Source organism: Pseudophryne corroboree, chromosome 9 (genome assembly GCF_028390025.1).
Source record: "Pseudophryne corroboree isolate aPseCor3 chromosome 9, aPseCor3.hap2, whole genome shotgun sequence".
Taxonomy (NCBI): domain Eukaryota; kingdom Metazoa; phylum Chordata; class Amphibia; order Anura; family Myobatrachidae; genus Pseudophryne; species Pseudophryne corroboree.
This window is the reverse complement of record NC_086452.1, coordinates 61530209-61557029: the sequence shown is the minus strand read 5'-3', so window position 1 is coordinate 61557029 and position 26821 is coordinate 61530209. Positions and strand designations below refer to the sequence as shown.

At 46.7% G+C, this 26821-nt stretch overlaps 1 protein-coding gene across 2 annotated transcripts in view; it reads right to left on the bottom strand.

The window, feature by feature from the left end:
* Positions 1-165: 165 nt before the first annotated feature.
* Positions 166-26821, bottom strand: part of HECTD3 (HECT domain E3 ubiquitin protein ligase 3) — a 152879-nt gene continuing 126223 nt past the window's right edge. For both annotated transcript variants that reach the window (XM_063939433.1, XM_063939432.1), the window contains exons 17-22: positions 25751-25957; positions 25274-25403; positions 25034-25108; positions 8521-8605; positions 8170-8235; positions 166-912 (exon numbers count right to left, since the gene is read on the bottom strand). In XM_063939433.1, the coding sequence (XP_063795503.1) occupies positions 828-912; positions 8170-8235; positions 8521-8605; positions 25034-25108; positions 25274-25403; positions 25751-25957 (648 nt within the window). In that variant the 3' untranslated portion in view covers positions 166-827. The remainder of the gene's footprint in view (positions 913-8169; positions 8236-8520; positions 8606-25033; positions 25109-25273; positions 25404-25750; positions 25958-26821) is intronic.

Below are 26821 nucleotides of genomic sequence, written 5' to 3'. Positions count from 1 at the left end.
CAAGTTCAAACACGTGCAGGGGCAAATACCTGGGCGTTAGGTCATCACAAAAACATAAACCCCCTTCCAGCTAAAGCCCCACTGTAACCGCGTTGTCTGACCTGACCAATTTAATGGCCTGCTCTGTCCTTAGATTAGAATTACACAGATATCAACACAGTGATCTGAAATCTCATCTGCCATTTAATGATCCCACAGATGACCCAAAGCATATTCACTCAGATCCCAGCTCTGATCAGTCCAGCGACTGACGCCAGGAGGTAAGGGGTTTTCATATTACGTTTAAGATATTGAGCTTATTACAATACGATTAGACCTATGTCTGGAAGACAATGCATTCAGCAATAGTCCTGGCCACACAAGCTGATATTGGGCAATAGGGGACTCCCATCTTTGGGCTACAGTTACCAATCCCAGTGCCGCAGTGACGAAATCCAACCTCATCTATTATAACTAAACTAGACACTGATCTCATCGCTTTAATACAGCATATATGCCCCTGTTTATAGGACGGTCGTAAATACTGTGCTGGACCAATCAGCAGGGAGTGCCAGCAACGCATATGCCAGTGGTGAAGACCAACTTGCGCATAGACCGTGTGTGCCATCCGTGACAGCGGGCGCAATCATTCACCACAAGCAGGTATAGTTAGTTCTTCCATTTCATAATATAGTGCCACAGCCATATAAAAATATAATGTCATGAATTCTGTCTGCCCAGGACATCTATACAGTGACGCAGACTCTGCTCCATGCATTCAGCCTCATTAAACGTTTATATTGGATGCAGTAATGAATTAACTCTTTGCAGCTCCAGACCCAATCTGTTCATTCCTCCCATGGGCTCATATCCGTATCGATGGCGACACAGTTGTAGGCGGCATAGCGCAGCTTCTCCTCGCAGATCTTGGCACTGAAAGACAGAACAACCATCACACGGTGCCAGGAGCACCAGCAGATAATATAATAGCAATGTGCTGTCCCTCTGTATTTATATAACTACTGTATGTAATAGCTGCATCTATCGTACAGGTGGAAATGTACAGTGTGTATCTCTTCTGGAGGGAGGGCCGACATAGAACAGACACCCCAGAAGGGTTGAGTAAGAAGCAAAATATCAAAACAAATATGTAAGTTAATATATGAATAACATTCACAGCATATTATAATAAGAATTTACTCACCGGTAATTCTATTTCTCGTAGTCCGTAGTGGATGCTGGGACTCCGTAAGGACCATGGGGAATAGCGGCTCCGCAAGAGACTGGGCACAACTAAAAGAAAGCTTTAGACTACTGGTGTGCACTGGCTCCTCCCACTATGACCCTCCTCTAGACTTCAGTTAGGAGACTGTGCCCGGAAGAGCTGACACAATAAGGAAAGGATTTGGAATCCCGGGTAAGACTCATACCAGCCACACCAATCACACCGTATAACTCGTGATACAATACCCAGTTAACAGTATGATAACAACTGAGCCTCTCAACAGATGGCTCAACAATAACCCTTTAGTTAGGCAATAACTATATACAAGTATTGCAGACAATCCGCACTTGGGATGGGCGCCCAGCATCCACTACGGACTACGAGAAATAGAATTACCGGTGAGTAAATTCTTATTTTCTCTAACGTCCTAAGTGGATGCTGGGACTCCGTAAGGACCATGGGGATTATACCAAAGCTCCCAAACGGGCGGGAGAGTGCGGATGACTCTGCAGCACCGAATGGGCAAACTCTAGGTCCTCCTCAGCCAGGGTGTCAAACTTGTGGAATTTAGCAAACGTGTTTGACCCCGACCAAGTAGCTGCTCGGCAAAGTTGTAGAGCCGAGACCCCTCGGGCAGCCGCCCAAGAGAAGCCCACCTTCCTCGTGGAATGGGCTTTCACTGATTTAGGATGCGGCAGTCCAGCCGCAGAATGTGCAAGCTGAATCGTACTACAGATCCAGCGAGCAATAGTCTGCTTTGAAGCAGGTGCACCCAACTTGTTGGGCGCATACAGGATAAATAGCGAGTCAGTCTTTCTGACTCCCGCTGTCCTGGAAACATACATTTTCAGGGCCCTGACTACGTCCAACAACTTGGAAGCCTTCAAGCCTTTAGTAGCCGCAGGCACCACGATAGGTTGGTTCAGATGAAAGGCTGATACCACCTTAGGGAGAAATTGGGGACGAGTCCTCAATACTGCCCTATCCATATGGAAAATCAGATAAGGGCTTTTACATGACAAAGCCGCAAATTCTGATACACGCCTGGCCGAAGCCAAAGCCAACAACATGACCACTTTCCACGTGAGATATTTCAATTCCACGGTTTTCAGTGGCTCAAACCAATGCGACTTTAGGAAATCCAACACCACGTTGAGATCCCAAGGTGCCACTGGGAGGCACAAACGGGGGCTGACTATGCAGCACTCCCTTAACAAAAGTCTGAACTTCAGGCAGTGAAGCCAGTTCTACTTTTGGAAGAAAATCGATCGAGCCGAAATCTGGACCTTAATGGAACCCAATTTTAGGCCCATAGTCATCTCTGACTGTAGGAAGTGCAGAAATCGACCTAGCTGAAATTCCTCCTTTGGGGCCTTCCTGGCCTCACAGCACGCAACATATTTCCGCCATATGCGGTGATAATGGTTTGCGTTCACTTCTTTCCTAGCTTTAATTAGCGTAGGGATAACTTCCTCCGGAATACCCTTTTCCTTCAGGATCCGGCATTCAACCGCCATGCCGTCAAACGCAGCCGCGGTACGTCTTGGAACAGACAGACCCCCTGCTGCAGCAGGTCCTGTCTGAGCGGCAGAGGCCATGGGTCCTCTGAGATCATTTCTTGGAGTTCTGGGTACCAAGCTCTTCTTGGCCAATCCGGAACAATGAGTATAGTTCTTACTCCTCTCCTTCTTATTATTCTCATTACCCTGGGTAAGAGAGGCAGAGAAGGGAACACATACACCGACTGGTACACCCACGGTGTTGCCAGAGCGTCCACAGCTATCGCCTGAGGGTCCCCTGACCTGGCGCAATATCTTTGTAGCTTTCTGTTGAGGCGGGACGCCATCATGTCCACCTGTGGCCTTTCCCAACGGTGTACAATCATTTGGAAGACTTCTGGATGAAGTCCCCACTCTCCCGGGTGGAGGTCGTGTCTGCTGAGAAAGTCTGCTTCTCAGTTGTCCACTCCGGGAATGAACACTGCAGACAGTGCTAACACATGATTTTCCGCCCATCGGAGAATCCTTGTGGCTTCTGCCATCGCCATCCTGCTTCTTGTGCCGCCCTGTCGGTTTACATGAGCGACCGCCGTGATGTTGTCTGACTGGATCAGCACCGGCCGGTGTTGAAGCAGGGGTCTAGCCTGACTTAGGGCATTGTAAATGGCCCTTAGTTCCAGAATATTTATGTGTAGGGAAGTCTCCTGACTTTTCCATAGGCCTTGGAAGTTTCTTCCCTGTGTGACTGCCCCCCAGCCTCGAAGGCTGGCATCCGTGGTCACCAGGACCCAGTCCTGTATGCCGAATCTGCGGCCCCCTAGAAGATGAGCACTCTGCAGCCACCACAACAGCGACACCCTGGCCCTTGGAGACAGGGTTATCCGCCGATGCATCTGAAGATGCGACCCGGACCACTTGTCCAACAGATCCCACTGGAAGATCCTTGCATGGGACCTGGCGAATGGAATTTCTTCGTAAGAAGCTACCATCTTTCCCAGGGCTCGCGTGCATTGATGCACCGACACCTGTATTTGTATTAGGAGGTCTCTGTCTAGAGACAACAACTCCTTGGACTTCTCCTCCGGGAGAAACCCTTTTTATCCTGTTCTGTGTCCAGAACCATACCCAGGAACAGTAGACGCGTCGTAGGAACCAGCTGCGATTTAGGAATATTCAGAATCCAGCCGTGCTGTTGTAGCACTTCCCGAGATAGTGCTACTCCGACGAACAACTGCTCCCTGGACCTCGCCTTTATAAGGAGATCGTCCAAGTACGGGATAATTATTTCGGCCATTACCTTGGTAAATACCTCGGTGCCGGGGACAGACCAACGGCAACGTCTGGAATTGGTAATGACAATCCTGTACTACAATTTTGAGGTACTCCTGGTGAAGAGGGTAAATAGGGACATGCAGGTAAGCATCCTTGATGTCCAGTGATACCATGAAATTCTCCAGGCTTGCAATAATCGCCCTGAGCGATTCCATTTTGAACTTGAACCTTCGTATATAAGTGTTCAAGGATTTCAATTTTAGAATGGGTCTCACCGAACCGTCTGGTTTCGGTACCACAACATTTTGGAATAGTAACCGCGGCCTTGTTGAAGGAGGGGTACCTTGATTTCACCTGCTGGAAGTACAGCTTGTGAATTGCCGCCAGTACTACCTTTCTCCGAGGGCAGCAGGCAAGGCTGATGTGAGGTAACGGCGAGGGGGAGTCGCCTCGAACTCCAGCCTGTATCCCTGTGATACTACTTGCATAACCTAGGGATCCACCTGTGGGCAAGCCCACTGGTCCCTGAAGTTCCCGAGACGCACCCCCACCGCACCTGTCTCCACCTGTGGAGCCCCAGCGTCATGCGGTGGACTCAGAGGAAGCGGGGGAAGATTTTTGATCCTGGGAACTGGCTGTCTAGTGCAGCTTTTTCCTTCTTCCCTTGTCTTTGTGCAGAAAGGAAGCGCCTTTGACCCGCTTGCTTTTCTGAAGCCGAAAGGACTGTACCTGAAAATACGGTGCTTTCTTAGGCTGTGAGGAAACCTGAGGTAAAAAATTTTCTTCCCAGCTGTTGCTGTGGATACGAGGTCCCAGAGACCATCCCCAAACAATTCCTCACCCTTATAAGGCAGAATCTCCATGTGCCTTTTAAAGGCAGCATCACTTGTCCACTGCCGGGTTTCTAGTACCCTCCTGGCAGAATGGACATTGCATTAATTCTGGATGCCAGCCGGCAAATATCCCTCTGTGCATCCTTCATATATAAGACTACGTCTTTAATATGCTCTATGTTAGCAAAATATTATCCCTGCCTAGGGTATTAATATTATCTGACAGGGTATCAGACCACGCTGCAGCAGCACTATTTATGCTGAGGCAATTGCAGGTCTCAGTATAGAACCTGAGTGTGTATATACAGACTTCAGGATAGCCTCCTGCTTTTTATCAGCAGGCTCCTTCAAGGTGGCCATATCCTAAGACGGCAGTGCCACCTTTTTTGACAAACGTGTGAGCGCCTTATCCACCCTAGGGGATATCTCCCAACGTGACCTATCCTCTGGCGGGAAAGGGTACGCCATCAGTAACTTTTTTGAAATTACCAGTTTCTTATCGGGGGAACCCACGCTTCTTCACACACTTCATTCACTCATCTGATGGGGGAACAAAACACTGGCTGCTTTTTCTCCCCAAACATAAAACCCCTTTTATGTGGTACTTGGGTTCATGTCAGAAATGTGTAACACATTTTTCATTGCCGAGATCATGTAACGGATGTTCCTAGTGGATTGTGTATATATCTCAACCTCGTCGACACTGGAGTCAGACTCCGTGTCGACATCTGTGTCTGCCATCTGAGGTAACGGGCGTTTTTTGAGCCCCTGATGGCCTTTGAGACGCCTGGGCAGGCGCGGGCTGAGAAGCCGGCTGTCCCACAGCTGTTACGTCATCCAGCCTTTTATGTAAGGCGTTGACATTGTCGGTTAATACCTTCCACCTATCCATCCACTCTGGTGTCGGCCCCACAGGGGGCGACATCCCATTTATCGGCCTCTGCTCCGCCTCCACTTAACCTTCCTCATCCAACATGTCGACACAGCCGTACCGACACACCGCACACACACAGGGAATGGTCTGACTGAGGACAAGACCCCACAAAGTCCTTTGGGGAGACAGAGAGAGAGTATGCCAGCACACACCAGAGCGCTATATAATGCAGGGATTAACACTATAACTGAGTGATTTTTTTTTTTTTTCCCCCAATAGCTGCTTGTATACATATATTGCGCCTAAATTTAGTGCCCCCCCTCTCTTTTTAACCCTTTGAGCCTGAAAACTACAGGGGAGAGCCTGGGGAGCTGTCTTCCAGCTGCACTGTGAAGAAAAAATGGCGCCAGTGTGCTGAGGGAGATAGCCCCGCCCCTTTTTCGGCTGACTTTTCTCCCGCTTTTTTATGGATTCTGGCAGGGGTAATTTATCACATATATAGCCCTGGGACTATATATGGTGTAGATTTGCCAGGCAAGGTGTCTTATATTGCCCTCAGGGCGCCCCCCCCCCCCAGCGCCCTGCACCCATCAGTGACCGGAGTGTGAGGTGTGCATGAGGAGCAATGGCGCACAGCTGCAGTGCTGTGCGCTACCTGGTTGAAGACAGAAGTCTTCTGCCGCCGATTTTCCGGAACACTTCTTGCTTCTGGCTCTGTAAGGGGGCCGGCGGCGCGGCTCCGGGAACGAACACCAAGGTCGGGTCCTGCGGTCGATCCCTCTGGAGCTAATGGTGTCCAGTAGCCTAAGAAGCCCAAACTACCACCTGTTAGGTAGGTTCGCTTCTTCTCCCCTTAGTCCCTCGCTGCAGTGAGTCTGTTGCCAGCAGATCTCACTGTAAAATAAAAAACCTAAATATACTTTCTTTCTAGGAGCTCAGGAGAGCCCCTAGTGTGCATCCAGCTCAGCCGGGCACAAGATTCTAACTGAAGTCTGGAGGAGGGTCTTAGTGGGAGGAGCCAGTGCACACCAGTAGTCTAAAGCTTTCTTTTAGTTGTGCCCAGTCTCCTGCGGAGCCGCTATTCCCCATGGCCCTTACGGAGTCCCAGCATCCACTTAGGACGTTAGAGAAATATATATATATATATATATATATATATATATACACAGACTGTGATCATTGGGGGTGTGGCATATATTGCTGACATTCATAATATTGACATGAGAATGTTGACATGGCTGTAACATCATGTCACTATTGACCTCATCGCCATTTATCATGTAGACACTGATGGAATGTCGACAAGACGTTCCTAGTGGTCTATCGGTGGCTTACCTTGTACAGTGGGTTTGTCAGTTCCAGCAGTGTATTCTGGATCCTGCCTAGTGTCTACCCCAAACCTACCCTCACTTAGCATAACCCTCTGCTGGCGTGTCGCACAGAATGTCGGCATTTCTCTAATCGACATACTAGGATGGCTGCTTTGGCGCATCACATTGTAATACTTAATCTAGCACTTTTTTAGCACCTAATTATTATTTTTCTACCTATGTAACACCTTTTAACATTCTAATTATTACTTCTTACCTATGTAACACTCTTAACCCATAGCTTCTGCTTCTTACTTAATGTAATACTTTAACCTCTTACTAGTGTGATGAATTGCGGTTGGCCTGTGCTGACCTGGGGGCTCCCATGCCCTGGACGCGTTAGGGACCCACTAGAATAGGTCACCTGTCAACGGTTGGTGGGACCATATTTTTGGCCAAAAATTATGCAAAGCACCTCAATTTTGCTCTATGTTAGATTGCTGAGTGTACTATAATTATTCTGATTAGCAATGCTTAGTACTATAGAGTGTGCATCTGCATTTTCTATTTTTCTGTGTGGAACTACAAGTCTCAGCAGGATAGCACCTCTTACTATGTTTGGAATTAGGGTTTGCAGTCAAAGGTCCTGCCCCCCCAACACACATAAGTTCAATGTTGACACTATGGGCGGTATTCAATTCTTTCCACCCCCTTCCACACCCGTTCTGTTTTTGCTGACGGGCGTGGTATCATTTCAACTCGCTACCCCCCAGGATAGGAAGGCGCCCTAACCCTTTATAAAACTTAACCTGATTACTATGGGCACGATATGTGCGATAACGGGTATCACTTTAGAAAGGAGATTGGGTGTGATAAATCAATCACTCTATAAATGTTTACATTATGACTACATTTGGATCATTGGGGAGGGGGCATTTTTCAAGCACACCGAGGCTTCCTGCCTGAAAATGTACTAGATGGCTAGAGCCTCTGAAATCCCAGACTGGACAACAGCGGAGGACAATGTTTTACTCTTGGTTATGTAACAGATGTATACAGAATGGAAAAGTGTATGTGAGATTGTGCATATATTTATGAATGTTATTATAAACCAAGTAATTCTATTACAGGACATGGGCGAACAAGAGATAAGAGGGCAGGTGAGTCCGGCACTTACCTGGGGTAGCTTGGAAGGTACAAGGTGCTAGAACATGTTGATGACTCTGGTAGGGAGTTATCAGAGCTGTGGACAAGAGAACACATTATCGGAAGTGGAGACATTCTGAGCCAGGATTATATTAATTAATTAATTTCATATAACAATCAAACCTTGGATTTAGGCATGCTGTGCCTTGTAGTTCCGCAACAGTTTAGGCCACAGACTGGCTACGTTTGATGTCATTTTATGTCTGTTGTTCCCCGATTGGTTGCTACAGTTATAACATGACTGTCCCACATGATGAATATAAGTCAGCAAAGGGAGAGAATGTCCAAGTGACCGCGTTACATCATGCGCTGCGTTACTCACCCAGATGATTTATCTGGATAGATGTTGATTGGGGCTGGAAGACGGCTCCGCCCTGTGACAAACCTCAGGAAGCGGCTGCGGTCCTCTGCATTGGGAGAAATGTTGTTAGTGAGGCTAAGAGATTTCCTGTCCATCTCCCAAAATGTGACACCTCTTATATACTGACCACACTCACCATTACCACCTATCACTACATCTATATACCAACACCGCTCACCGCTACCACCTATCACCTATCACTACATCCAATGCATCCGGAAAGTATTCACAGCGCTTCACTTTTTCCACATTTTGTTATGTTGCAGCCAAATGGAATACATTTATTTTTTTCCCTCCAAATTGTACACACAATACCCCATAATGACGTGAAATAAGTTTGAGATTTTTGCAAATTTATTAAAAATAAAAATCGAAGAAATCACATTTACATAAGTATTCACAGCCTTTTCTCAGTACTTTGTTGATGCACCTTTGACAGCAATTACAGCCTCAAGTCTTTTTGAATATGATGCCACAAGCTTGGCACACCTACCTTTGGGCAGTTTCGACCATTGCTCTTTGCAGCACCTCTCAAGCTCCATCAGGTTGTTTGGGAAGCGTCGGTGCACAGCCATTTTCAGATCTCTCCAGAGATGTTCAATGTTCATATCTTGGCTGTGTGCTTAAAGTTGTTGTCCTGCTGAAAGATGAACCGTCGCCCCAGTCTGAGGTCAAGAGTGCTCTGGAGCAGGGTTTCATCCAGAATGTCTCTGTACATTGCTGCATTCATGTTTCCCTTTATCCTGATTAGTCTCCCAGTTCCTGCCGCTGAAAAACATCCCCACAGCATGATGCTGCCACCACCATGCTTCACTGTAGGGATGGTATTGGCCTGGTGATAAGCGGTGCCTGGTTTCCTCCAACCATGACGCCTGGCATTTACGCCAAAGAGTTCAATATTTGTCTCATCAGACCAAAGACTTTTGTTTCTCATGGTCTGGGAGGCCTTCAGGTGCATTTTGGCAAACTCCAGGCGGGCTGCCATGTGCTTTTTACTAAGGAGTGGCTTCCTTCTGGCCACTGTACCATACAGGCCTGATTGGTGGATTGCTGCAGAGATGGTTCCGAACTTCTTCCATTTACGGATGATGGAGGCCACTGTGCTCATTGGGACCATCAAAGCAGCAGATATTTTTCTGTACCCTTCCCCAGATTTGTGCCTCGAGACAATCGTGTCTCGGAGGTCTTCATTTCCTTTGACTTTATGCTTGGTTTGTGCTCAGACATGCGCTGTCAAGTGTGGGACCTTATATAGACTGGTGTGTGCCTTTCCAAATCATGTCCAATCAACTGAATTTACCACAGGTGGACTCCAATTAAGCTGTAGGAACATATCAAGGATGATCAGTGGAAACAGGATGCACCTGAGCTCAATTCTGAGCTTCTTGGCAAAGGCTGTGAATACTTATGTACATGTACTTTTTTCAAGTTGTCATTATGGGGTATTGTGTGTAGAATTTGGAGGGGAAAAAATAAGATTTTACTTACCGATAAATCTATTTCTCGTAGTCCGTAGTGGATGCTGGGGACTCCGTCAGGACCATGGGGATTAGCGGCTCCGCAGGAGACAGGGCACAAAAATAAAGCTTTAGGATCAGGTGGTGTGCACTGGCTCCTCCCCCTATGACCCTCCTCCAAGCCTCAGTTAGGATACTGTGCCCGGACGAGCGTACACAATAAGGAAGGATTTTGAATCCCGGGTAAGACTCATACCAGCCACACCAATCACACCGTACAACTTGTGATCTGAACCCAGTTAACAGTATGACAAACGTAGGAGCCTCTGAACAGACGGCTCACAACAATAACAACCCGATTTTTTTATAACAATAACTATGTACAAGTATTGCAGACAATCCGCACTTGGGATGGGCGCCCAGCATCCACTACGGACTACGAGAAATAGATTTATCGGTAAGTAAAATCTTATTTTCTCTGACGTCCTAGTGGATGCTGGGGACTCCGTCAGGACCATGGGGATTATACCAAAGCTCCCAAACGGGCGGGAGAGTGCGGATGACTCTGCAGCACCGAATGAGAGAACTCCAGGTCCTCTTTAGCCAGGGTATCAAATTTGTAGAATTTTACAAACGTGTTCTCCCCCGACCACGTAGCTGCTCGGCAGAGTTGTAATGCCGAGACCCCTCGGGCAGCCGCCCAGGATGAGCCCACCTTCCTTGTGGAATGGGCCTTGACAGATTTAGGCTGTGGCAGGCCTGCCACAGAATGTGCAAGTTGAATTGTGCTACAAATCCAACGAGCAATCGTCTGCTTAGAAGCAGGAGCACCCAGCTTGTTGGGTGCATACAGTATAAACAGCGAGTCAGATTTTCTGACTCCAGCCGTCCTTGAAATATATATTTTCAATGCCCTGACAACGTCCAGCAACTTGGAATCCTCCAAATCGCTAGTAGCCGCAGGCACCACAATAGGCTGGTTCAGGTGAAACGCTGACACCACCTTATGCAGAAACTGAGGACGCTTCCGCAGTTCTGCCCTGTCCGAATGGAAAATCAGATATGGGCTTTTATACGATAAAGCCGCCAATTCTGACACTCTCCTGGCTGAAGCCAGGGCCAGTAGCATGGTTACTTTCCATGTAAGATATTTCAAATCCACCGATTTGAGTGGCTCAAACCAATGGGATTTGAGAAAATCCAAAACTACATTAAGGTCCCACGGAGCCACTGGGGGCACAACCGGGGCTGTATATGTAGTACTCCTTTTACAAAAATCTGGACTTCAGGAACTGAAGCCAATTCTTTCTGGAAGAAAATCGACAGGGCCGAAATTTGAACCTTAATGGACCCCAATTTGAGGCCCATAGACAATCCTGTTTTCAGGAAATGTAGGAATCGACCCAATTGAAATTCCTCCGTGGGGGCCTTCCTGGCCTCACACCAAGCAACATATTTTCTCCAAATGCGGTGATAATGTTGTGCAGTCACCTCCTTCCTGGCTTTTACCAGTGTAGGAATGACCTCTTCCGGAATGCCTTTTTCCCTTAGAATTCGGCGTTCAACCGCCATGCCGTCAAACGCAGCCGCGGTAAGTCTTGGAATAGACACGGTCCCTGCTGAAGCAGGTCCCGTCTTAGAGGTAGAGGCCACGGATCTTCCGTGAGCATCTCCTGAAGTTCCGGGTACCAAGTTCTTCTTGGCCAATCCGGAGCCACGAGTATCGTTCTTACTCCCCTTTGCCGTATAATTCTCAGTACTTTTGGTATGAGAGGCAGAGGAGGAAACACATACACTGACTGGAACACCCACGGTGTTACCAGAGCGTCCACAGCTATTGCCTGAGGGTCTCTTGACCTGGCGCAATACCTGTCCAGTTTTTTGTTGAGGCGAGACGCCATCATATCCACCTTTGGTTTTTCCCAACGGTTCACAATCATGTGGAAGACTTCTGGATGAAGTCCCCACTCTCCCGGGTGTAGATCGTGTCTGCTGAGGAAGTCTGCTTCCCAGTTGTCCACTCCCGGAATGAACACTGCTGACAGTGCTATCACATGATCTTCCGCCCAGCGAAGAATCCTTGCAGCTTCTGCCATTGCTCTCCTGCTTCTTGTGCCGCCCTGTCTGTTTACGTGGGCGACTGCCGTGATGTTGTCCGACTGGATCAACACCGGCTGACCCTGAAGCAGGGGTTTTGCCAGGCTTAGAGCATTGTAAATCGCTCTTAGCTCCAGTATATTTATGTGAAGAGACATCTCCAGGCTTGACCATACTCCCTGGAAGTTTCTTCCCTGTGTGACCGCTCCCCAGCCTCTCAGACTGGCATCCGTGGTCACCAGGACCCAGTCCTGTATGCCGAATCTGCGGCCCTCTAACAGATGAGCACTCTGCAACCACCACAGAAGAGACACCCTTGTCCGTGGCGATAAGGTTATCCGCTGATGCATCTGCAGATGCGATCCGGACCATTTGTCCAGCAGATCCCACTGAAAAGTTCTTGCGTGAAATCTGCCGAATGGAATCGCTTCGTAAGAAGCCACCATTTTTCCCAGGACCCTTGTGCAATGATGCACTGACACTTTTCCTGGTTTTAGGAGGTTCCTGACTAGCTCGGATAACTCCCTGGCTTTCTTCTCCGGGAGAAACACCTTTTTCTGGACTGTGTCCAGAATCATCCCTAGGAACAGCAGACGTGTCGTCGGAAACAGCTGCGGTTTTGGAATATTTAGAATCCACCCGTGCTGTCGTAGAACTACTTGAGATAGTGCTACTCCGACCTCCAACTGTTCTCTGGACCTTGCCCTTATCAGGAGATCGTCCATTTTCTTTGAAGAAGAATCATCATTTCGGCCATTACCTTGGTAAGGACCCGGGGTGCCGTGGACAATCCAACCGGCAGCGTCTGAAACTGATAGTGACAGTTCTGTACCACGAACCTGAGGTACCCTTGGTGAGAAGGGCAAATTGGGACATGGAGGTAAGCATCTGTCCCGGGAAACCATATAGTCCCCTTTTTCCTGGTTCGCTATCACTGCTCTGAGTGACTCCATCTTGATTTGAACCTTTTTATGTAAGTGTTCAAATATTTCAGATTTAGAATAGGTCTCACCGAGCCATCTGGCTTCAGTACCACAATATAGTGTGGAATAATACCCCTTTCCTTGTTGTAGGAGGGGTACTTTGATTATCACCTGCTGGGAATACAGCTTGTGAATTGTTTCCACTACTGCCTCCCTGTCGGAGGGAGACGTTGGTAAAGCAGACTTCAGGAACCTGCGAGGGGGAGACGTCTCGAACTTCCAATCTGTACCCCTGGGATACTACTTGTAGGATCCAGGGGTCCACTTGCGAGTGAGCCCACTGCGTGCTGAAACTCTTGAGACGACCCCCCACCGCACCTGAGTCCGCTTGTACGGCCCCAGCGTCATGCTGAGGACTTGGCAGAAGCGGTGGAGGGCTTCTGTTCCTGGGAATGGGCTGCCTGCTGCAGTCTTCTTCCCTTTCCTCTATCCCATGGCAGATATGACTGGCCTTTTGACCGCTTGCCCTTATGGGGACGAAAGGACTGAGGCTGAAAAGACGTTGTCTTTTTCTCCTTTATACGGCAATACTTCCATGTGCCGTTTGGAATCTGCATCACCTGACCACTGTCGTGTCCATAAACAACTTCTGGCAAATATGGACATCGCACTTACTCTTGATGCCAGAGTGCAAATATCCCTCTGTGCATCTCGCATATATAGAAATGCATCCTTTAAATGCTCTATATTCAGTAAAATACTGTCCCTGTCAAGGGTATCAATATTTTCAGTCAGGGAATCCGACCAAGCCACCCCAGCGCTGCACATCCAGGCTGAGGCGATCGCTGGTCGCAGTATAACACCAGTATGTGTGTATATACTTTTTAGGATATTTTCCAGCCTCCTATCAGCTGGCTCCTTGAGGGCGGCCCTATCTGGAGACGGTACCGCCACTTGTTTTGATAAGCGTGTGAGCGCCTTATCCACCCTAAGGGGTGTTTCCCAACGCGCCCTAACTTCTGGCGGGAAAGGGTATACCGCCAATAATTTTCTATCGGGGGAAACCCACGCATCATCACACACTTCATTTAATTTATCTGATTCAGGAAAAACTACAGGTAGTTTTTTCACACTCCACAAAATACCCTTTTTTGTGGTACTTGTAGTATCAGAAATATGTAACACCTCCTTCATTGCCCTTAGCAAGTAACGTGTGGCCCTAAAAGAAAAATAAGTTTGTTTCTTCACCGTCGACACTGGAGTCAGTGTCCGTGTCTGTGTCTGTGTCGACCGACTGAGGTAAAAAGAAGTTTTAACGCCCCTGACGGTGTTTGAGACGCCTGGACAGGTACTAATTGGTTTGCCGGCCGTCTCATGTCGTCAACCGACCTTGCAGCGTGTTGACATTATCACGTAATTCCTTAAATAAGCCATCCATTCCGGTGTCGACTCCCTAGAGAGTGACATCACCATTACAGGCAATTGCTCCGCCTCCTCACCAACATCGTCCTCATACATGTCGACACACACGTACCGACACACAGCACACACACAGGGAATGCTCTGATAGAGGACAGGACCCCACTAGCCCTTTGGAGAGACAGAGGGAGAGTTTGCCAGCACACACCAAAACGCTATAATTATACAGGGACAACCTTTATATAAGTGTTTTTCCCTTATAGCATCTTAATATATATAATCATATCGCCAAATAAGTGCCCCCCCTCTCTGTTTTAACCCTGTTTCTGTAGTGCAGTGCAGGGGAGAGCCTGGGAGCCTTCCCACCAGCATTTCTGTGAGGGAAAATGGCGCTGTGTGCTGAGGAGAATAGGCCCCGCCCCCTTTTCGGCGGGCTTCTTCTCCCGTTTTTCTGAGACCTGGCAGGGGTTAAATACATCCATATAGCCCCAGGGGCTATATGTGATGTATCTTTTAGCCAGTATAGGTATTTCATTGCTGCCCAGGGCGCCCCCCACAGCGCCCTGCACCCTCAGTGACCGCTGGTGTGAAGTGTGTGACAACAATGGCGCACAGCTGCAGTGCTGTGCGCTACCTCATGAAGACTGAAAAGTCTTCTGCCGCCGGTTTCTGGACCTCTTCACTTTTCGGCATCTGCAAGGGGGTCGGCGGCGCGGCTCCGGGACCGGACTCCATGGCTGGGCCTGTGTTCGATCCCTCTGGAGCTAATGGTGTCCAGTAGCCTAAGAAGCCAATCCATCCTGCACGCAGGTGAGTTCACTTCTTCTCCCCTAAGTCCCTCGTTGCAGTGAGCCTGTTGCCAGCAGGACTCACTGTAAAATAAAAAACCTAAAAACTTTTTCTAAGCAGCTCTTTAGGAGAGCCACCTAGATTGCACCCTGCTCGGACGGGCACAAAAACCTAACTGAGGCTTGGAGGAGGGTCATAGGGGGAGGAGCCAGTGCACACCACCTGATCCTAAAGCTTTATTTTTGTGCCCTGTCTCTCCTGCGGAGCCGCTAATCCCCATGGTCCTGACGGAGTCCCCAGCATCCACTAGGACGTCAGAGAAATGAATTTATTCCACTTTGGAATAAGGCTGTAACATAACTAAATGTGAAGCACTGTGAATACTTTCCAGATGCACTGTACATAGACACCGCTCACCATTACCACCTATCACTACATACATAAAGACACCGCTCACCACTACCACCTCTCACTACATACATACAGACACCGCTCACCACTACCACCTATCACTACATACATACAGACACCGCTCACCACTACCACCTATCACTAGATATATACACAGACACCGCTCACCATTACCACCTATCACACTACATATATGTGACGATGACGCTCACCATTACCATCTATCACACTACATAAATGAGGACACCGCTCACCATTACCACCCATCACTATATATATACAGACACCGCTCACCACTACCGGTATCTGTTTGGATGGTCGACAGTCATTAGGCCGACCACTATTGGTCGACATTGACATGATCAACATGGACACATGGTCGACACATGAAAAGGTCAACATGGTTTTTAAAAAAACCGAAATTAAGATTTTTAAATTTGTCATACTTTACCATCCACATGGACTACGGTACACTAATTGGAGTTCCTGGTCAAGTTACGGAAAAAAATGACACCAAAAACAGTTCAAAAATCCATGTTGACCTGTCATGTGTCGACCATTTGTCCATGTCGACCAATAGTGGTCGACCTAATGACTGTCGACCTTAACATGGTCGACCATTCATACCGGAACCACCACTACCACCTACTACTACATATGTACGCAGACACCGCTCATCATTACCACCTATCACACTGCATAAATTCATCTCTTCTAGGGGTGGACTATTCCACCCTGGGTAATCCTACGCTGAGCGCCCAAGATGGCTGCCGCACCTGGTACCTTGTGAGGGAGGAATACACAACCCTTGGAAGTTATTATCCAAAATGCCTACACCAATCCTGCATTATGCTGTCTGTGTGCTTAAGGTTTTCTTTTATTATGTCTGTGTGGCTTATCTATTGCTGTCTTACATAAATATTCTGTATTATGTGCATTGTTTTTGATGTCTGTAAAGCGCCTTGAGTCCTGTTGGAGAAAGAGCGCTATATAAATAAAATTATTATTATTAGAAATGAGGACACCGCTTACTATTACCACCTATCACTACATATATACTGACACCGATCACTATTACCACCTATCACTACATAAATATACTCACCCCGCTCATCATTACCACCTATCACTACATAAGTATACTGACCCCGCTTACCATTACCACCAATCACTACATATATACTGACACAGCTCACCATTGCCACCTATCACTACATATATACAGACACCACTCACCATTACCGCCTACCATTAACACCTATCATACTACTTAAATGAGGACACCGCTCACCATTACCACCTATCTCTACAAATATACTGACACAGATCACTATCACCACCTATCACTACATAAATATACTCACCCCGCTCACCATTACCACCTATCACTACATAAGTATACTGACCCCGCTTACCATTACCACCTATCACTACATATATGCAGACACCACTACATATATACAGACACCGCTCACCTTTACCACCTACCACAACATATATACTGACACCGATCACTATTACACCTATCACTACATAAATATACTGATCCCGCTCACAATTACCACCTATCACACTACATATATTCAGACACCGCTCACAATTACCACCTACCACTACATATATACTGACACCGATCACCATTATCACCTATCATACTGCATACGGACACCACTCACCATTACTACCCATCACACTACATACTGTATATGAGGACACCACTCACCATTACCACCTATCACACTACATATATGAGGACACCGCTCACCATTACCACCTATCACACTACATAAATGAGGACACCGCTCACTATTACCACCTATCACTACATATATACAGACACCGCTCACCACTACCACCTATCACACTACATATATACAGACACCGCTCACCATTACCACTACATAGATACTGACACGATCACTATTACACCTATCACTACATAAATATACTGATCTAGCTCACCATTACCACCTATCACACTACATATATGTGACGATGACGCTCACCATTACCATCTATCACTACAGTTATATAGACACCACTACATATATACAGACACCGCTCATCATTACTACCTATCACTACGTATATACAGACACCGCTCACCATTACGCCTACCATTAACACCTATCACACTATTTAAATGAGGACACCGCTCACCATTACCACCTATCACTACATATATACTGACACCGATCACTATTACCACCTATCACTACATAAATATACTCACCCCGCCTACCATTAACACCTATCATACTACTTAAATGAGGACACCGCTCACCATTACCACCTATCTCTACATATATACTGACACCGATCACTATCACCACCTATCACTACATAAATATACTGACCCCGCTCACCATTACCACCTATCACTACATAAGTATACTGACCCCGCTTACCATTACCACCTATCACTACATATATACAGTCACCGCTCACCACTACCGGTATCCGTTTGGATGGTCGACAGTCATTAGGCCGACCACTATTGGTCGACATTGACATGATCAACATGGACACATGGTCGACACATGAAAAGGTCAACATGGTTTTAAAAAAAAACGAAATTAAGATTTTTAAATTTGTCATACTTTACCATCCACATGGACTACGGTACACTAATTGGAGTTTGTGGTCAAGTTACGGGAAAAAATGACACCAAAAACATTTCAAAAATCCATGTGGATGGTAAAGTATGACAAATTTAAAAATCTTAATTTCGTTTTTTTTTTAAACCATGTTGACCTTTTCATGTGTCGACCATGTGTCCATGTTGATCATGTCAATGTCGACCAATAGTGGTCGACCTAATGACTGTCGACCTTAACATGGTCGACCATTCATACCGGAACCACCACTACCACATATGTACGCAGACACCGCTCATCATTACCACCTATCACACTGCATAAATTCATCTCTTCTAGGGGTGGACTATTCCACCCTGGGTAATCCTACGCTGAGCGCCCAAGATGACTGCCGCACCTGGTACCTTGTGAGGGAGGAATACACAACCCTTGGAAGTTATTACCCAAAATGCCTACACGAATCCTGCATTATGCTGTCTGTGTGCTTAAGGTTTTCTTTTATTATGTCTGTGTGGCTTATCTATTGCTGTCTTACATAAATATTCTGTATTATGTGCATTGTTTTTGATGTCTGTAAAGCGCCTTGAGTCCTGTTGGAGAAAGAGCGCTATATAAATAAAATTATTATTATTATTAGAAATGAGGACACCGCTTACTATTACCACCTATCACTACATATATACTGACACCGATCACTATTACCACCTATCACTACATAAATATACTCACCCCGCTCACCATTACCACCTATCACTACATAAGTATACTGACCCCGCTTACCATTACCACCTATCACTACATATATGCAGACACCACTACATATATACAGACACCGCTCACCTTTACCACCTACCACAACATATATACTGACACCGATCACTATTACACCTATCACTACATAAATATACTGATCCCGCTCACAATTACCACCTATCACACTACATATATACAGACACCGCTCACCATTACCACCTACCACTACATATATACTGACACCGATCACCATTATCACCTATCATACTGCATACGGACACCACTCACCATTACTACCCATCACACTACATACTGTATATGAGGACACCACTGACCATTACCACCTATCACACTACATATATGAGGACACCGCTCACCATTACCACCTATCACACTACATAAATGAGGACACCGCTCACTATTACCACCCATCACTACATATATATATATATATAGACACCGTTCACCACTACCACCTATCACACTACATATATACAGACACCGCTCACCATTACCACTACATAGATACTGACACGATCACTATTACACCTATCACTACATAAATATACTGATCTAGCTCACCATTACCACCTATCACACTACATATATGTGACAATGACGCTCACCATTACCACCTATCACTACAGTTATATAGACACCACTACATATATACAGACACCACTCATCATTACCACCTATCACTACGTATATACAGACACCGCTCACCATTACGCCTACCATTAACACCTATCACACTACTTAAATGAGGACACCGCTCACCATTACCACCTATCACTACATATATACTGACACCGATCACTATTACCACCTATCACTACATAAATATACTCACCCCGCTCACCATTACCACCTATCACTACATAAGTATACTAACCCCGCTTACCATTACCACCAATCACTACATATATACTGACACAGCTCACCATTGCCACCTATCACTACATATATACAGACACCACTCACCATTACCGCCTACCATTAACACTTATCATACTACTTAAATGAGGACACCGCTCACCATTACCACCTATCTCTACATATATACTGACACCGATCACTATCACCACCTATCACTACATAAATATACTGACCCCGCTCACCATTACCACCTATCACTACATAAGTATACTGACCCCGCTTACCATTACCACCTATCACTACATATATAGACACCACTACATATATACAGACACCACTCACCATTACCACCTACCACAACATATATACTGACATCGATCACTATTACACCTATCACTACATAAATATACTGATCTAGCTCACCATTACCACCTATCACACTACATATATACAGACACCGCTCACCATTACCACCTACCACTACATATATACTGACACCGATCACCATTATCACCTATCATACTGCATACGGACACCACTCACCATTACTACCTATCACACTACATACTGTATATGAGGACACCACTCACCATTACCACCTATCACACTACATATATGAGGACACCGCTCACCATTACCACCTATCACACTACATAAATGAGGACACCGCTCACTATTACCACCTATCACTACATATATACAGACACCGCTCACCACTACCACCTATCACACTACATATATACAGACACCGCTCACCATTACCACCTACCCACACACCGCTCACCACTACCACCTATCACACTACATATATACAGACACCGCTCACCATTACCACTACATAGGTACTGACACGATCACTATTACACCTATCACTACATAAATATATTGATCCAGCTCACCATTACCACCTATCACACTACATATATGTGATGATGACGCTCACCATTACCACCTATCACTACAGTTATATAGACACCACTACATAAATACAGACACTGCTCACCATTACCACCTATCACTACATATATACAGACACCGCTCACCATTACGCCTACCATTAACACCTATCACACTACTTAAATGAGGACACCGCTCACCATTACCACCTATCACTACATATATACTGACACCGATCACTATTACCAATCACTACATAAATATACTCACCCCGCTCACCATTACCACCTATCACTACATAAGTATACTAACCCCGCTTACCATTACCACCAATCACTGCATATATACAGACACCGCTCACCATTACCGCCTACCATTAACACCTATCACACTACTTAAATGAGGGCACCGCTCGCCATTACCGCCTATCACTACATATATACTGACACCGATCACTATTACCAATCACTACATAAATATACTCACCCCGCTCACCATTACCACCTATCACTACATAAGTATACTAACCCCGCTTACCATTACCACCAATCACTACATATATACACAGACACCGCTCACCATTACCGCCTACCATTAACACCTATCACACTACTTAAATGAGGACACCGCTCACCATTACCACCTATCACTACATATATACTGACACCGATCACTATTACCAATCACTACATAAATATACTCACCCCGCTCACCATTACCACCTATCACTACATAAGTATACTAACCCCGCTTACCATTACCACCAATCACTACATATATACAGACACCGCTCACCATTACCGCCTACCATTAACACCTATCACACTACTTAAATGAGGACACCGCTCACCATTACCACCTATCACTACATATATACTGACACAGATCACTATTACCACCTATCACTACATAAATATACTCACCCCACTCACCATTACCACCTATCACTACATGAGTATACTGACCTCGCTTACCATTACCACCAATCACTAAATATATACTGACACAGCTCACCATTACCACCTATCACTACATATATACAGACACCACTACATATATACAGACACCGCTCACCATTACCACCTATCACTATATATACAGACACCGCTCACCATTACCGCCTACCATTAACACCTATCACACTACTTAAATGAGGACACCGCTCACCATTACCACCTATCACTACATACGGTATTTACTGACACCGATCACTATCACCACCTATCACTACATAAATATACTCACCCGCTCACCATTACCACCTATCACTACATAAGTATACTGACCCCGCTTACCATTACCACCAATTAGTACATATATACTGACACAGCTCACCATTAGCACCTATCACTACATATATTAAGACATCGCTCACCACTACCACCTATCACACTACATATATACACAGACACCGCTCCCCATTACCACCTATCACTACATATATACACAGACACCGATCACTATTACACCTATCACTACATAAATATACTGATCCCGCTCACAATTACCACCTATCACAAAATATATACAGACACCGATCACCATTACCACCTATCACTACATAAAAGTATATGGACCCCGCTCACCGGGGGTGATTCCGAGTTGTTCGCTCGCTAGCTGCTTTTAGCAGCATTGCACACGCTAAGCCGCCGCCCTCTGGGAGTGTATCTTAGCTTAGCAGAATTGCGAACGAAAGATTAGCAGAATTGCGAATAGAAATTTCTTAGCAGTTTCTGAGTAGCTCCAGACTTACTCAGCCATTGCGACCAGCTCAGTCCTTTTCGTTCCTGGTTTGACGTCAAACACACCCAGCGTTTGCCCAACCACTCCCCCATTTCTCCAGCCACTCCTGCGTTTTGCAACTCGAACGCCTGCGTTTTTCCGCACACTCCCATAAAACGGCCAGTTTCCGCCCAGAAACACCCACTTCCTGTCAATCACACTACGATCAGCATAGCGATGAAAAAGCTTTGTTATGCCGTGAGTAAAATACCTAACTTTTGTGTAAAATAACTAAGCGCATGCGCTCTGCGAACCTTGCACATGCGCAGTAAGCGACTAATCGCAGTATAGCGAAAATCGGCAACGAGCGAACAACTCGGAATGACCCCCACCATTACCACCAATCACTACATATGTATATACGGACACCGCTCACCACTACCACCGATCACACTACATATATATGAGGACACCGCTCACCATTATCACCTATCACACTACATATATATACTGACACCGCTCACCATCATCACCTATCACACTACGTAAATATACCGACACCGCTCACAATTATCACCTATCACACTACATACTGTATTAGGACACCGCTCACCATTACTACCTATCACACTACATACTGTATATGAGGACACCTCTCATCATTACCACCTATCACACTACATACTGTATATGAGGACACCACTCACCATTACCACCTATCACTCTACATCAGGGGTGGGGAACCTCCGGCCCGCGGGCCATATAAGGCCCGCAAAGCCGTTTGCTCCGGCTCACCTGCTTCTCTCAGTGAGACATGCCGCCGCTCAGTCCGGCGGCAGCGTGTCTCAGCTGTCAGAACAGGGAGGAGAGCGTGGCTGTCGGGTGGGAGCGGCGGCGTGTAGGACTTGAAACCAGCCACCGGTTCGTGAGCCAATCAGAGCTCGCGGACCGGCAGCCAATCAGGAGCCGCGGCTGGCGGTCCGCGAGCTCTGATTGGCTCTCGAACCAGCGGCTGGTTTCAAGTCCTACACGCCGCCGCCCAACATAGCCGCGCTCTCCTCCGTGTCCCGCCGAAAGGAGCGGTAAGCAGCACGGGGGGGGGGGGGGGGGGCATCTGTATACCTGGCACTGTGGGGGCATCTGTATACCTGGCACTGTGGGGACATCTGTATACCTGGCACTGTGGGGACATCTGTATACCTGGCACTGTGGGGGGCCTTTGTATACCTGGCACTGTGGGGGGCCTTTGTATACCTGGCACTGTGGGGTCATCTGTATACCTGGAACTGTGGGGGCATCTGTATACCTGGCACTGTGGGGGCATCTGTATACCTGGCACTGTGAGGGGCATTTGTATATACCTGGCACTGTGGGGACATCTGTATACCAGGCACTGTGGGGGCATCTGTATACCAGGCACTGTGGGGGCATCTGTATACCAGGCACTGTGGGGGGCATTTGTATACCTGGCACTGTGGGGGGCATCTGTATACCTGGCACTGTGGGGGCATCTGTATACCTGGCACTGTGGGGGCATCTGTATACCTGGCACTGTGAGGGGCATCTGTATACCTGGCACTGTGGGGGCATCTGTATACCTGGCACTGTGGGGGCATCTGTATACCTGGCACTGTGGGGGCATCTGTATACCTGGCACTGCACTGTGGGGACATCTGTATACCTGGCACTGTGGGGGGCCTTTGTATACCTGGCACTGTGGGGGGCCTTTGTATACCTGGCACTGTGGGGGGCCTTTGTATACCTGGCACTGTGGGGGCATCTGTATACCTGTGGGGGGCATCTGTATACCTGGCACTGTGGGGGCCTTTGTATACCTGGCACTGTGGGGTCATCTGTATACCTGGCACTGTGGGGTCATCTGTATACCTGGCACTGTGGGGGCATCTGTATATACCTGGCACTGTGAGGAGCATTTGTATATACCTGGCACTGTGGGGACATCTGTATACCTGGCACTGAGGGGACATCTGTATACCTGGCACTGTGGGGACATCTGTATACCTGGCACTGTGGGACATCTGTATACCTGGCACTGTGAGGGGCATTTGTATACCTAGCACTGTGGGGGCATCTGTATACCTGGCACTGTGGGGGCATTTGTATACCTGGCACTGTGTGGGCAATTGTGGATCTGGCACTGCACTATTGGGGGCATATGTGTATCACGTCCCATTTTAACTGGCCACACCCATTTTTTGGGCGTGTGCGCCTCCGGCACGCACACACAGTACCTCTAAGGGGCAGACCTACTGGGGGGCAGGGTAATTTTTTAAGTTGAGAATTTTTGTATGGCCCCCGAAGGATTTTATAAATATCCAAATGGCCCTCGGTAGAAAAAAAGGTTCCCCACCCCTGCTCTACATACTGTATATGAGGACATCGCTCACCATTACCACCTATCACACTACACGAGGACACCGCTCACCATTACCACCTATCACACTACGTGAATGAGGACACTGCTCACCATTACCACCTATCACTATATATATGTGAAGACGCCGCTCACCATTTGTGAAGTTATTCAGGGCTTCCCAGAAATATTGAACTCGAATATCAGTTGCTTCCAAATCCTCAAACCTGGCTGTAGAGGATGTGACGCACGTTAGTAAAGTGGTAGAAGAACAGGGGAGCAGGACTGAGTTACAGGGGTAAGGGAGACAAACAGAATATACCCAAGAAATAAAGTCACCAGCTGCGCCCGTATACGGTGTATGTATTTTTATTGATAAGCCATCCTTATACTTACTAAGCATTTTTAGGGCTGCCACAGAGATCTCAGGGTCCCCAGAGACCTTTTTCTCCAGTTCCTGCCAAGTAAGGAGATCCAGCACAGCCTGAGGAATGACTTTCAGCAGCCCGGCCTGAAGGGCCTGTACCTGAGAGACAAACCAAGATAGCCACCTAGTGAGGCGGGGAGAAGCGGAGCCAATGACAGATGGAGAAAGGCGCGGTAATGTGACACGAGGAGAGGTGGTGCCAAAGTGTGACAGGACCAATCAGCTTTCAGCATTTCCCCATTAGGACCCAGTCTCAGTCTCTGTGATATTAATTAAGCAGCTACCAGAGAAATGTAGATCTCACAATCATTTATCAGCTTTAGGTAACCTGAGGCTATAGTTGTGGAACTACAAGTCTCAGAATGCTGAAACAGCATGCTGGGACCTGTAATTCCATATGTGAATGTGGCATATTTCCGGGTAAGGCGCTCAGCGCAGCGTCCTACCTGCTCCTTACTCTCCTCCAGGCGAGCTTTCTGCACCATTCTGATAAACTCCAGGCGGTCCTCATAGCGCACAGATATACTGCCGCCGCCGGGCACCAGCTCCACCATCCGCTGATCACTCAGGACCGTCGTGTACGTCAGCTCCTCCCCAAACTTGAACTCAAACGTGTCTTTATCCATCACCTCCATCATTTCCAGCAGCTTAACCTGACAGGGTACAGCAGGACAGGAGACTCAGAAATCCCTGTCTAAGCCCACCTGACACAAGTTCTATGGGATCCAGCACACATGATCACACAGATGTTAAAAACTCTGATTTATTCACAATAGACTATGCAATGCTACACACAACACACTACTATACACAATATGTACACACATTGCTGCATACAAGATATAACAATGCTACATACAAGTTACACACAATGCTACATACAAGAGGCACACCACACAATATATACACAATTCTACATAGAAATATGCACAATGCTACATACAAGTTACACACCACACTACGCAAGATATACACAGAAGGTATACATATTGCTACACAAACCTGAAGATACAAACCACACTACACAATGCTACATACAAGAGACACATCACAGAATATATAAACTATGCTTCACAAGAGACACATTGCACAATATACACCATGCAACACAAGATATACACAATGTTACATAAAAATATATGTACCACATTACACAATATATACTTAATACACATATAAGATACACACCACAATACTCAAACTAAACATAATGCTGCACACAAGATACATGCCACACAATATATATATATATATACGCTCACACACAAAATACTATATACAAGATATACACCACACTACACAAGATACACAATGGTACATACAAGATATACACAACATCATACAAGAGATATACAATTGTACACACAATATACACACCACGCAATATACACAATGCTACATACAAGATACACACCACATTACACAAGCTAAACACAATGCTACGTACAGAATACACATCACACAATCTAAACCCAAAACTACACACAAGAGCAACACAATGCTACATACAAGGTACA